The sequence below is a fragment of the Hippocampus comes genome, unplaced genomic scaffold (assembly GCF_001891065.2).
Source record: "Hippocampus comes isolate QL1 unplaced genomic scaffold, H_comes_QL1_v1.1 scaffold17, whole genome shotgun sequence".
Classification (NCBI taxonomy): domain Eukaryota; kingdom Metazoa; phylum Chordata; class Actinopteri; order Syngnathiformes; family Syngnathidae; genus Hippocampus; species Hippocampus comes.
In genome coordinates this window covers 3,914,004-3,927,317 of record NW_017805002.1, presented here as the reverse complement: position 1 = coordinate 3,927,317, position 13,314 = coordinate 3,914,004, and the positions used below count along the sequence as shown (strand labels likewise).

Sequence of the window (13,314 nt, the reverse complement as noted above, 5' to 3'; positions counted from 1 at the left end):
TTTCCATTCTTCTTCTTTTCTGAATGCACCTTGATTTGAAGGGTCAATCACATGTGGAAATCATGTGGCCAAAAAGCCAATGGAAAAACAAAGCACACGCAGCGCTAACCTTGACTGTGCCCAGACCTCACATGTCTGACACTATTTTGTGCATATTTTTCATGACACATATTTTTTACCTTAAGGGCACAATGCTCCTATGTATCAATGATTTTTGGTTTTCACTTTAGTTTTGGTGAAATAGTGAAAATGTTTGCCACACATGGAAAATTCATCTATTAAGTAGCAGATATGCAAAGTTACTGATCCGAAAGAGCATTTTACGGGGTCTACATAGAGGTGTGCACTCCACTAGGTCACATTGAAAGTTGTTTTTTTCTTGTCAAAAACCTGCAGCAAAATGCTTTAACCAAAAACGACCCAGACTTTTTCCCCAGTTGAAACCCACGGTAGAGATCCTCTTCTAAATCTATATGATATTTTAACTGTGTGTGTGTGTGTGTGTGTGTGTAGTACAAAGTGTAAAAATAAAATAAATAAATAAATAAATAAATTGAGCTTCTGGTTCTCACTAGGAGGTTACCAGGCAACCAGCAAAAAAAAGTCATTGTGGGTCACCATGAAATAATTGCTTCCCAAGGAACAATACGGTGGCTCTGTTGAGTCCCCGTCTAAGACTGGAGAAATATTTGGTGCTATGCAATGTAACTGGAAAGCATACCTGACAAAGGTCCTCTCTGAGGCGAAGTGACCGTGCCCGTGTGGTCGACTCCTCCAAAGAGAGCAAGCTCAGGGGTGTTGGTGGGTGCATGCTGGTACCCTTGGTAACCTCGCCGCCCCGTGCCCACCGCAGGACTCCTGTTCGGGGTTTGGGTCTGCTGGGCGGGGCTCAGGTGGTGGAAGTGTCCGCTGTCTGAGCCCGTCCCGATGGTGCCGTCCACGCTCATGGAGCGCTGGCCCGGTTCCTTGGGCTTGCTCTTGCCAGCCCCCATGTGCAGACCTGGAATGACAGCCAGTGATGGGTCAGGATGTTGTAGGAGCAAGATGACTAGTCTTTTTCCAACTTACAAATGATGTTGGGTTCAGCTCTGCTTTACTAAATTTTAAACCCGTTGTCTCTTCCTCAAGTGAAGAAAAATTTACTGATGGATTAAATCTATACACAAATGGAACAAAGAGCAGCAGAAAGTTCCTTTATCGTCATGACCACTTCCTTTTTTTGCGTAGAAACGATAAATCTCAAGGGGATAAAAAAAAAAGAAAAAAAAATCAAAGCCTTCAATTGACTGCCCGATTTAACTTGTATTTGCATACAAGCCTACCCTGCAATACTATTTACGTGTACCATGCTATATATAAGTAATTTGTAATCAAGCCGTCAAAGCCCCTTTCAGTTCCTGTCTAATGAGCTGACTGAATTGTACAAAGTTCACTGATGCAGTGATATTCACAGTTTACCATGACAGAAACTATAAAAACAAACCCCAAACATTACTATCGCATTAGCAGTGTGACTCCAATCTTCGTGTCATCCATCTATCAACACAATACATCTTTATTTATATAGGCACTACCAAACAGAAGCCTTGGAGCGGCTCCAGGTTCAATTCAAACTGTTTGATAGCCAAACGGGGCGACCAGGACACCTTGACAGTGTCAACACACAGACGGACGAGGTAGTTTGCCGTCTGTCGAATCAATCTGGACTGAATCAATGCGCATTATACAGAAGGAGAGTTGAAATTGCGGTGAGGCAGGGTAGTTAGTTACGACTTGGAAGGACAATGGCAGTTATATTTTGTGCTTGTCAGTATGTTTGCCAGGGAAATTTTTACTGGCTTTTGTTTGTTCATGAAAATAATTATACTGGCAAACCAGCGCTTCCGTGATTGTTTTGCTTGGGTACAATGCAAGTATTTTGTTTCGCCTGCATTTTTTTTTGTTTGTTTTTGTTTTTACCATGGTAGCATGCTACTTAATAGAGTTGCACAATTTTCAGACAAGGAGTGCGATAAAAAAAGGAACCCTTAAATTTAGGTGAAGACAAGGCTTGTGAATCCGGGACTATCTTTTAATGTAATCAACTCAAATCCATGGAAAATGGCCTACGTCATCTTGTCCTTGTGGTATTTGGCAACAACTTTGGAATGCGCAATGCCTCCCCCTTAATGTTTTATGGTAATTCTGACCACCGTGAGAGGGTCGGTTTGTGACAGACTACAATGCATTACAGACAAATTCTGACATCGCCATCAGAGGAGCAGAACTCTGTCGTCAACAGAGGACAGACTGTACTTTGTTCTTCTAAAGTCTCGTTTTAAACTGCACAGTTAATCAAGCTGGGGGAATTTATTACTCTCGGGCATGATTGTTATGTCCAATAGAGGAACGCAATTATGACGATTCAAACACACAAATGCAAACCCAACTCGTCTGTTTTTTGCATGCAGTTCCTCTTAGGTTCAGATTTACATAATTTACAGGGGAGGATCTATGACTGCAACTAACACATGTACACACCTACTTTCCGTATGCCCTGTCCCTTTTGCATTTTTATACTGGTAGCTCTACATGAAGGGTAAATGCAAAACTACCTGGTACGACTTCTACACGTATGTACTGGCCGATGACCACAACTATTCACTGTTTTAACACAAAAGGTATACACAGAGCACTTGTTTTCCACATAATGTTACATACTGTTTCATATTAGTGGGTAAGTTTGAAGGGGGGGAGGCCTGATGGTCCAGTGGTTAGTGCGTCGACCTCACAGTGCAGAGATCTTGGGTTCAATCCCCGCTCAGGCCTCCCTGTGTGGATTGTGCATGCTCTCCCCGGGCCTGCGTGGGTTTTCTCCGGGTACTGCGGTTTCCTCCCACATTCCAAAAACATGCATGGCAGGCTGATTGGACACTCTAAATTGTCCCTAGGTGGGAGTGTGAGTGTGGATGGTTGTTCGTCTCTGTGTGCCCTGCGATTGGCTGGCAACTGGTTCAGGGTGTCCCCCGCCTACTGCCCGAAGACGGCTGGGATAGCCTCCAGCACCCCCGCGACCCTTGTGAGGATCAAGCGGATCGGAAAATGAATGAATGAATGAGTTTGAAGGGGGATTCCATCACTCTTGGGAATGATTGTTCAACCCAGTCAGAGGACCACATCTTACAAATGTACTAATGTACATCGAGTCCAGCTTACCCATTTCCCCACATTCTCTGTTCTCTTATGTACAGCGTTGTGCAAACCATTAAGCTCGATGGTATAATCTACCTCTGCTGGTCATGATTGTTATGCCATTGCAGAGGTCTGTATCTTCCATTCGTACAAACAGCTTGTCGGTTTCCTGTATATGTTACACTTATGTACAGTTTTATGATAAGCTAAAAGAGAGAATCTACCACTATCATGATTGTTGTGCCCTGGGAAAGAACAGCAGCTTGTGAAAAGCAAAACTTCCACTCTACTAGTCAGGAATGCAATGTTAAACTGCAAACATATAACTGGAGAAAGATGTTGCCCATCTTATATGTGCTCAACTTCCCTTCCATATAGTTTTACACGAGGTAGGAGGGAATAATCGACGAATGTCTCAACAATGCTTCCTTGTGGAAATTCCAGCTCCTTTGTGTTGAACATATCTATTACAGTCAGTGGAGAATGTCGGCGTCATCCCGACAAGCAGCGACAAAGACAAGTTAAGTGCATCCCCAGAAAGCTGTGACATCGTGTGCGTGTGTGTGTGTCTATATGTATGGATGTGTGCGTTCGCACCACAAGAGCAGACCTCCCTCTGGGAAGCTGAAGATGACTCATTGCGAGACCAGCTATTTCAGGCGGGCTGAAACAGAGACAGTCACACACGCATGAAAACGGCCTTGTTCCTCCTGTGGACGGAGGCACTCTCAGTTCCAGACAGTGTTTGCACCAATGTGTGTGCGTATGAGCAGCTGTTCCCTAGTCTCTGGGAAGCTCTCGCACTCAACCTCGGTAGCATCTCACATCCTTTTTCCAACACTTGCGTGTGGGTTTTTTTTTTTTTTTCCGACTGAGTGCTATTAACAAACGAGGAAGGAGGAAGTGCCTGCGGGCCCTAAAAAGAATGTGGAGGTGCCGGCGTATACGGCTCAATGGGCTTTAGATTTAATTTATTTTAAATATAACATGCACACATAATAATACAGGTATGTCAAACGATAAGGAGGGACCCCTGCTGATGAAGTGGGAGAATGTAGGCGTGCGTTCTCCAGAGCTTTGATTCAACTCTCGCCAAGATGTGGTCTTAACGTCCTTCAGGGGGTGAAGGCATCCTTGTGAGTGCAACAGTGAGTCACACAGCAACAAGCCACAATAACAGGTCTGCTGAAAGTGATGGGCTGGAATGTGTGAAATGTGTCACGTATCAAAAGCTATCCATCCATTTTCTATATCGTGCTTGCAGGTGAGCTGGAGACTATCCCAACTTACTTTAGGGCAAAAGGCAAATGACACCTTGGACGGGCTGCCAGTTGAACACTGGGCACAAAAAGAGATGGGTAACCATTAATCCAACCAGTTCTTGTCCTGGCTGCCATGTTCATAGTTGCAGGTGAAGTGAAGTGTGTTCGAACTCACTTTTTACGAGAGAAGCGGGATAATCCCTGAACTGCCAGCCAAATCTTTACATTTTAATTAACTGCTCTAAAAATTATATTTACTACAATGCGTCTTTTTTTTTTTTTTTTATCTGTGGCAGCAACGTGACTGGCAGAGCAACTAAATTCTCTTCTACGAGATGGCAGAGGGTACATATTTAACCTATGTATATATTTTTTGTGACATTTTTGTTTGTTGGTGTTTTGTGAGCCTTGTGCCTTGCATAAAGGCTGATCTCGGGAATGATATCTGAGTGTTCCAAGGATGATTGAAAACGTACTTTCAAAGAAACACCAGAACAGCCCACTTAAAGGCATCCCAGTCTGCAAACTGTATGTAAACATCCGACCTCAAACCGCCAAAAGAGCCTCTCACTTTCTCCCAATATGGTGTCATAGCAAGCTAACATCAGAATACGCCGACACGCAGCTCCGTTCATAACTTGTGTACAAAACAGGGATGGCGATCCTTCATCAGAGGACGGAAATTGAAGACAGCAGAGGAACCCAGAGGATGGAAAATGAAATAGAAGATGGGCGGGAAAGGGTTTCTGACACCTTATCAGTTCGTCCACTCGTGTAAAGAATGTGAGAGAACCACATGTGCCACTCAGAAAGAATTATCAGTGAAGACACCTGAGCAGTGGGAAGGCAAAATGGGAGGATGAAAGCAGTGGTAAATAACTCCTTGATTGAGGTCCTCGTGTCTTACTTATTTGTGCAAAATCAAGTGTACTTGGGAATGTTAATATGGGATGCCACAATTGAACTCTAGAGTACTTCCACAAGCACTCACTTTTACGGAAGACACAGAAGTGTATACAATTAGTCTGATGAAGTGGGTGAAACCAAAACATCTGACATCAAGTGAAACCACATCTCATACAGCTGAATCTCAAAATCTGAATGCTCCCAGAGGCCTTACATTTAGGAAAGTGGATTAAATTGCACATACGAATTAGGAAATAATAAAAATTTAATTATGCATGAAAAAAAGTGTTTTTAAAGGATGACAAGTATCACGGAATGAATTGTGTTTGGCCCTGAAGGTTTCATGTAAACATACAGTGTTTTAAAATCATAAGTCACCATTGATTCAGTTCTCAAGCTTGTCTGATCATCAAATCATCAATAGTGATCAACGTTCAATAACAGCTAACCATGAGAGTTCTGGAACTTGTCGACTGCCGTGTAGGAATGGAGAAGCTGCCACAACGGGTATACTGGTTATTATAATGACAAACAGCATCATGCAACTCTACCTAGTTATATTCAAGACAACAGAACTGTGGACCTCTTTACCCCCCCCCCCCCATCCAGCATTTATAATCCCGATGCGAACATTTGGCCGTGACAAACGTGAATGAGTCACAACAGACGGGAACAGTTGCTGCAGAGAGAGAAGGAAGTCACCGCTGCCAATGTTGCAGTCCAATGAGAGCATCGCAGTAAGGGGGTGTGCAGGGTGGGGTGGCGACTCAAGATGAAAACATTCACATACATGTTTGCATTTTAGGTCGAAAGTGGGTTTTAACTGTATACCCATTTTTAACATCTTACCTGACTGTTTAAAATATAAGTGACCTGACACATGCTGATGGAAAAAAAAAACTGTTTTACTTCTCTTATACTGTGCAATTTATTTGAGATTACCAACACCGCACACCGCACACATAATACATTCACTGAAATTGCAACACTTTCTTCTGTCTGTCATAGGACCAAGACTGACCCACCGTGAAAGGTAGGATGATGCTGCAGGGCATTCAGACTGTCGGAAAATACAAAGAAGAAAGAGTAGCAGTAGAGGAAGACAGGCTAAGCTTGTAATCCTGATCATTTTTACTGCGGTGAATCATTTGTGAGAAAACACTTTAACAAAACCGGTTTCTCTTCTGTTTGTGTAAGACAACAGCTAACGGGCTACCTGTCAGTGGATCAGCCAAACTCTGTGTTGACCGCTGAGCACACACATAAGAATTTGCGATCGCAAATAGTGTTTAAGTTTAACATTGTCGGGCCGTTTTGCGAGCAGATAGGGGAGAAAAAAAATAACTCTTAACACAGCCCTCATTTCAGGATAATTGGCCCATATAGTCTTTTTGAGCCATCTGATAATTGGGGCTTTGCTGACTTTTATCAAATGTGAGGGTGACATGCTCAAATTTGGCCTGATTGCCTGTACACAGCTTTACAATGATGTGAATAAGTCAAGAGAGAGACAAAGAATGGGCTGTTTGGTGCGAAAATGAAACACTGCATTGCAACCTAGTGCTTTCCAATTTCATTTTGTCTGCCGACCTTAAGGACTTTTTTTTTTTTTTAGAAAGTTCTATCTCGCAGCACGTCAAGAAGTGGAAGACAGGCAGAGGATGCTGGCATTTGCCTGATTAAAAAAACACTTCCCTTTCCGACCATCTGCGAGTGCGGGCTTTGGCTGTGAGTGTTGCCTGTGTGCAATGGTTACGAATTCTACGAAGGAGGTCAGAGGTTGAATGCGAGTTCACTGCGGAGGTGCCGCGCTCTTTGTCAATAAATGACAGCATGTGAACTAAGGTGTCAATATTTGACAAGACCAGTTAAGAAGTAAACAAGCATAGAAGGATTCGTGGAATTCTACTGTGTTGTGTGGGTGGGCAGAATAGTTGATTAAGTGACTGTGAAGAATTCAGTCGCGCCTTTTTGTCATCTTGCTGGGTTGACTTCTTTCCTCGATACTGTGTTGATGTTGTGTGTACAGAATTGTAATGCAGAAAAAAAGCCTTTCAGGAAGTGGAAAGGATACTACGACAAAGGTTGTCGCACTTCTCATACCTCAGAAGGCGGAAAATTGGATCAACTTTGCCCCCGATTCTGTGCGTATGCCATTTCGACGGAACAGTAACACTGGTGAAAAAAGGCGGACAGCTGACGGCCTTTGCAGGCGTAGCGCCACCTGTGACAGGTCTGATAATACTCCTTCTGAGGGCGGAAAGTTGACGGCTTAACTTTGTCCCACATTCTGTGTGGTGCCCTTTACATAGAACGGCAACAAAGATGGCTAATACAATCAGTTGCTCACCACTGATACTATCTCCGTGGGTGGAAATTTGCCAGGTCGACTTTGCCCGAATTTCACATTTGTGCTGTTTCCACAGAACACTGACATGAAAAAAAAGGTGGAAATATTAAGGTCTTTACCTGCATCAGTTACAGCTCTGAAACTATTTAAGAATGCGGAAATGTGCTCGGTCAACTTAATCCCCTTGATTCCGTGTCACGGCCATTCAGACAGAATAATTACTTTTCCAGGCAGTATAAACGGGGCACCAACAATACTTGCTCCAAAAGTTGAAAATTGCTGGGTTGACTTTTCCTTCTCATTCACTGTCGTTGCCATTTGTACAGAAAAGCATGGGAAGAAAATGGGAGGGCTCTTCCAGGCAATGTCAAAAGGACTACCGGTAGATAGATGTCATCCTACATCAATAGAACCCCTGATGACGGAAATTTGCCTGGATGACTTTATCTCTCCAAATCATTGTGAATGCCATTTACACCGACGAGTGACATGGAAAATGCGCAAAAAAGGAAGGCTTAAACAGGCAGTGAAAAGGACACTGCAAAATGTCATCCCACATACTACCCCTGAAGATAGAAAATTGCCCGGTCACCTTCACACCCCCATTCTGAACAGGGACACAGTAAAAGCCCGACAGACAGTCTCAAGTGGGTGAGTGACTGTTCTCCCCCGCAAATATAACGTATACTTCTATAATTCGACAGCCAAAAAAGGGGGAAAAAAAGCAATAAATAACCAGTCCTACGACTGTGGTCCTTGCAAGAGAAAAGGTTACCAAAAGGTAAAAAGTCCAATGTTGTGTGTCCCCTGCCTCACCATCACACCGCTCTGGTGATTCGCACATCTCATTCAGAGCCTAGCCTTGAATCCGCTTTCCTTTCATGCAAATGAGCTGGAACTCATCCAAATCCCAGCCAAAAAAGTAAATGTAAATGGATTTGAATCATCATTTGAATTTTTATTCCCATAGAATTATTGCGGCTGTGTGCGGAATCATTCACTCATTCTCTACTCCCTAATCCCCATACAGGGACTGATTATAGAGTTCACCAATGAGTACAGGAACAATCCGTATGCCACATAGGGATGTTTATATACAGTGGAGCCCCACTATTCATGGAGGATAGGGAAAAGCAAACATCTGTGTATAATTGATGCCCATTGAAATGCATCGGGGGAAAAAGAGTTGTTTACCCCCACCCCCCCAATATTTCAAAAACGTTGATAAACATTCAATCCACATTTCCCCCTTAAAAAAACGAATGAATTGAAATGCTGTAAATGTTTTTTTAAATAAAAAATATCACTCTCATACTGTACTTCATAAAAACATACTGTAAAGACAATTAAATACAATGCAAAGAACAAAACAGTTTGTGCTTGATGATTAATTCACTGTGGTTGTGCTGCTCTTTGTGATGTGTGCAATTTGGCCAACGAGAGGCAGTATCTTACACACCTGAAAGAATACATGTCTATCACTATTGTTTTCTGTGTCTGCACGTGTTGCGCCACCATTTCTGTTCAAACATCAGTTGCTTCAAGGTTAAACAGCACCGACTTACATATGAATGGACTAACAATTGGCCGCATGAGTTTGAAGCCAGAGGGCAGGCATCTTACGTTGCCACTGGTACTGGCAACTTCAGTTTTATTTTATCAGTGTGTGTTTTACACAATGATCCCTGTATGGAGTAATGAGAGCCTCTCAAACTCTTAAAGAATGAACATCAATGTTTGCATCGACCGGAGCAAGAAAATATTTGAACTTGACTTCCTCTTAATCTAAGTGGACTTTACTGTAGTAAAACTAGTTTGACAGTAAAAGTGAACAAGGAACCTATTTTTTTTTTAATTGTTTACTATTCGTAAATTGCCACAAAGGTACCACTGTGTATCTTTGTGACAGCATTCATAGAACTTGTCTGGCCTGTTTTTGTGCTACAGCTCATGAATTTGTTATGGTGAAAATCAAACAATACCCTGGAAATGGAAAAAGAACACCACACAATATTATTATGTTGCTTTTCAAGTGACCATTGATTGTTCACTACTTTTCAAGATGCATTGTGGGATACATTGAAGAAACGACTGGATGTGGAGGATAACCTATGCCTTCACTGCACATCATTTAGAGCAGAAGAACAAAATCAACTAGCCATAATAGTGTTCTATACAGTAATGAAAAGCAAGTGATTTCAAACAGCCCAGTTGTTGGTGAAGGGGTGGGGTGCTAGCTGCCAGCCGGAGTAGCAGCTGTCAAAATGACATACAGTACTGGAAGGGGGGGTTGGAATTGGAATTTAAAAATAATTAGTAAAAAAGGTAATGAAAATGTTACATACGGACACCGCATTCCAGAACATGCAAGATGGTCGGGGGTAAATTAACAGAACCACATACATAAAAAAAAAAAAGAGTGAAAGTGCAGCCGAGGCTTGTTTATTCGACCAGATGAGTCGAAACAGGTGCTGCTCCATTTTGAATTTCAATGGATTGTTGTCTTTTTTTTTATTTTATTGTTTCCCCCACAGTGTTTTTATTTTTTCCCCCGCCGTGAAATGACCGTGGGAGCCCGTACAAGCGTGATATTTTGCCTGATACGCGTCGCTTTTATTGTGTGTCAGGCTCGGAGGGGGGTGTCGGAAACACGACAACAAACGTTTGTGGTCCGTCGGCTTGCTTGAATGGAACCGGCCGAGTGAATGGACGCTCTAACCACGTTTGAGGGAGAAAATACGCAGTGGTTCGCTTTTTAAAATAAATAAATTCTACGCCCATAATAATACAAACAGACTCACCGTTTTTCTTGAGATAAAGCCCAACACAAATCAGAGACGTGTTAATAAATCCTCTCGCTCGTCCTCATTTGACGAATAAGTGCACGTTGCTGTGGAAACGCTGGTGAATCCCATTTAGCGAATTTCGATACAATCGGATGCAGGAGGAGGAGGAGGAAGAAGAAGAAGAGGAAGCGGAGGTCATGGAGTGGGGTGCATCTTCTTTTCTCGCATTGGGTACAGTACACGCCGATTGTCAGTCAGTGGGCCGGCGGACAAAGCTGCCTCTTCTACTACGTACTACGGAGAGTAGCCCTAGCGGCGTGTCCGTGTGTCGACGCGATAGGAGGAGGCATGCTGATTCGTGTGGAGAAAACATCACGGCTCTCCTAAAAATCCCTCCCAGTGGTCAGGATTGATTTTTATTTCACAACACAATCTATCCATCTTTCTATCTATCTTTCTATCTATCTATCTATCTATCTATCTATCTATCTATCTATCTATCTATCTATCTATCTATCTAACTCCCTACCTACCTACCTACCGAGAAACCTATCCACCGATTTACCTTCATACCTACCATACCTACCTACAGTGGCTATAAAAAGTCTATGCCACCCGTTCAAAGGCCCTATTTTTGTAATACCAAAAATTAGGCTGTTATTTTTCCTTTTTAAACTATTCCCATCGACAATGTGACCTATATAATCTATACAGCTCAACTTAATTAAAAAAAATACTTCGTTTTGAGAAGACAAGTAAAAATAACTTGCATGTGGTTGCACAAGTGTGCACACCTCATGGTAAGTGGCCAGGCTGTGTTCAGAGCTGACCACTCGAGGTAAAACTCATGTTAAATGAGAGTCAGCACACGCTTGCCACAATTTAAAGTGCCTGTGATGAATCACAAACGCAGTTAAGATGTTTTTGTATGCTTTTCCTCACTTTTTTTTTTTTTTTTGCTTTCTGGCAAAAGCCTGAAGGTTTTATGCTAATAGGGGCGGGTATTTGGAACTCTTCCTAATTCCCTTCACCTTGACTAAGTCCCTAGTGCAAGCCAAAGAAAAACAACCCTAAAGACTTATGCTGCCACCAACTTTCTTTATGAAGGTATGGTGTTGTTTTGTAATTGGCTGTGTTGTGATTGTGCAACACATACCCTTTTGTAATTGTGGCCTAATGGTCCAAGCTCTGTTTCATCAGACTTGAACATTTTTTTCCATGTATGCATTTGGGAGATTCCAAGTGTATTTTTGCTAAATGTAGGCAGGAATGGAATTTTTTTGTAGATAAGGCTTCCATCTTGCCAAACTACTCCATAGTCCAGATATATTATCTGACGAACACGGAAGATTGTTGTCAAAACTACAAAAGAGCCAGTACTTGCCAGAAATTCCTGAAGCTTCTTGAATCTATAAGTCAACATTTTTGCAGTCGCTGGCCAATTTCTTTTTGTCAGGTTTAAATTAACATTCAGTTCTGAGGAATGTTGCTGTTGTGCAATATTTTCTCCACTTGACGATGACTGTCAACAGTGTGTTCCATGTTTATTATATCTAATGCCTTGGAGATTCTTTTCTATCTTTCTCATGACTTATAGAGCTAAATAATGAGATCCCTCAAAACTGCAAAGATGACTGGCGCCTTTGTGATGGCATTTAATCACCAGCATGCTTGTCCAAAAACAAATACCGGTTAATAGAAGTTAGAACCATTATTTAAAAAAAAAAAACCAACATCATTTCATCCACAAATATGTTCTCCAAAGTGGCGTGGAGTGTGCGAATGCAAGGAAAAAAAAAAATCCGCAATAATTATGTTCATAGTGAGTGTCATTAAATATCACTTTCCTAATGTAAAACAATCTACTCCCCTTTTGCAACTGTGCTTATCAGGAAGTCATGCCATCCAAAATGAGTCAATAGCTGTGTCCCAATTCACATGAGGGTCGATGACATCTTAACACTGCTGGACATTTTCAGTCAAAGGCTCCTACAAATGCGGACTCCTTTTCCACATCCCAAGACTACAGATGTTACATCACAACCTTAAAATGCTTGAAGTAACACTAAAATGTAGCCACCTAATTGTGACACAAAGTGAGGGCGGCAACATGTAAAAGGCTAGATTGTGCTCAATCATGAGGAAAGTCTGTTTCTGAAAGTGTCACCTGCATTGGGAAATATCTATTACAAAAAGTCAGGATATTACATCACTGAGCTGCAGTAAAATAAGCCACATTATTTCAAAGAACTCTGATGGTCACTCGATGCATTTAATTGCAAAGTTTATTTAAAAAAATGAATGGCAGTTATTGAAAAATGACAAAAGCTGTGGTTGTAGACACAGACGAAACAGAATGTCAATACTGGTAACTGCAGTGTCTCATGTACTTGGAGTGACATTGAAGAGCAATAGGGATTAAAATATGAAACACACAATTTCGTGGCAATGCACAGCTATCGCTTCTTTTTGCTCTCCTTCTTGGATTTCGGTCTAATTTGAGGCACTGCTCCTTTGGGCTTCTTCGCATGATCTGCTGCCTTGCCGTTGGTGGATTCAGTCTCCTCCTACACACGCAGAAAAATTCAAAAAAAGGATTAAAAAAAAAATTGTCCATATTACAGTGGTGCCTTGACTTAGGAGTTGAGTTGCGTGACCATGCTCGTAACTCAAAACACTGATATTGCAAATCATTTTTCACCACTAAAATGAATGTAAATGTTTTTAATCTGTTCCACAACAAAAACGTTTGCATTGTTTTTTTAAAGCAAAAGAAAATGTAGTGTGTGTGTGTGTGTGTGTGTGTGTGTATATATATATATATATATATATATATATA

General features: G+C 41.9%; 2 protein-coding genes across 7 annotated transcripts in view; both read right to left on the bottom strand.

Moving 5' to 3' along the window:
• The window catches only part of LOC109507451 (proto-oncogene tyrosine-protein kinase Src), a 32,287-nt gene extending 21,427 nt beyond the window's left edge, over window positions 1-10,860 (bottom strand). The window contains exons 1-2 of one of the 5 annotated variants that reach the window (XM_019856888.1): window positions 10,491-10,860; window positions 722-1,000 (exon numbers count right to left, since the gene is read on the bottom strand). In XM_019856888.1, the coding sequence (XP_019712447.1) occupies window positions 722-992 (271 nt within the window). In that variant the 5' untranslated portion in view covers window positions 993-1,000; window positions 10,491-10,860. Of the gene's footprint in view, window positions 1-721; window positions 1,001-3,768; window positions 3,790-7,689; window positions 7,769-10,490 lie in introns of those variants that run through there. The other 4 variants (XM_019856914.1, XM_019856920.1, XM_019856895.1 and 1 more) reach the window with 4 other exon arrangements.
• Window positions 10,861-12,734: 1,874 nt separating this feature from the next.
• manbal (mannosidase beta like) overlaps window positions 12,735-13,314 on the bottom strand; it is a 2,472-nt gene continuing 1,892 nt past the window's right edge. For both annotated transcript variants that reach the window (XM_019856949.1, XM_019856944.1), the window contains exon 3: window positions 12,735-13,042. In XM_019856949.1, the coding sequence (XP_019712508.1) occupies window positions 12,932-13,042 (111 nt within the window). In that variant the 3' untranslated portion in view covers window positions 12,735-12,931. The remainder of the gene's footprint in view (window positions 13,043-13,314) is intronic.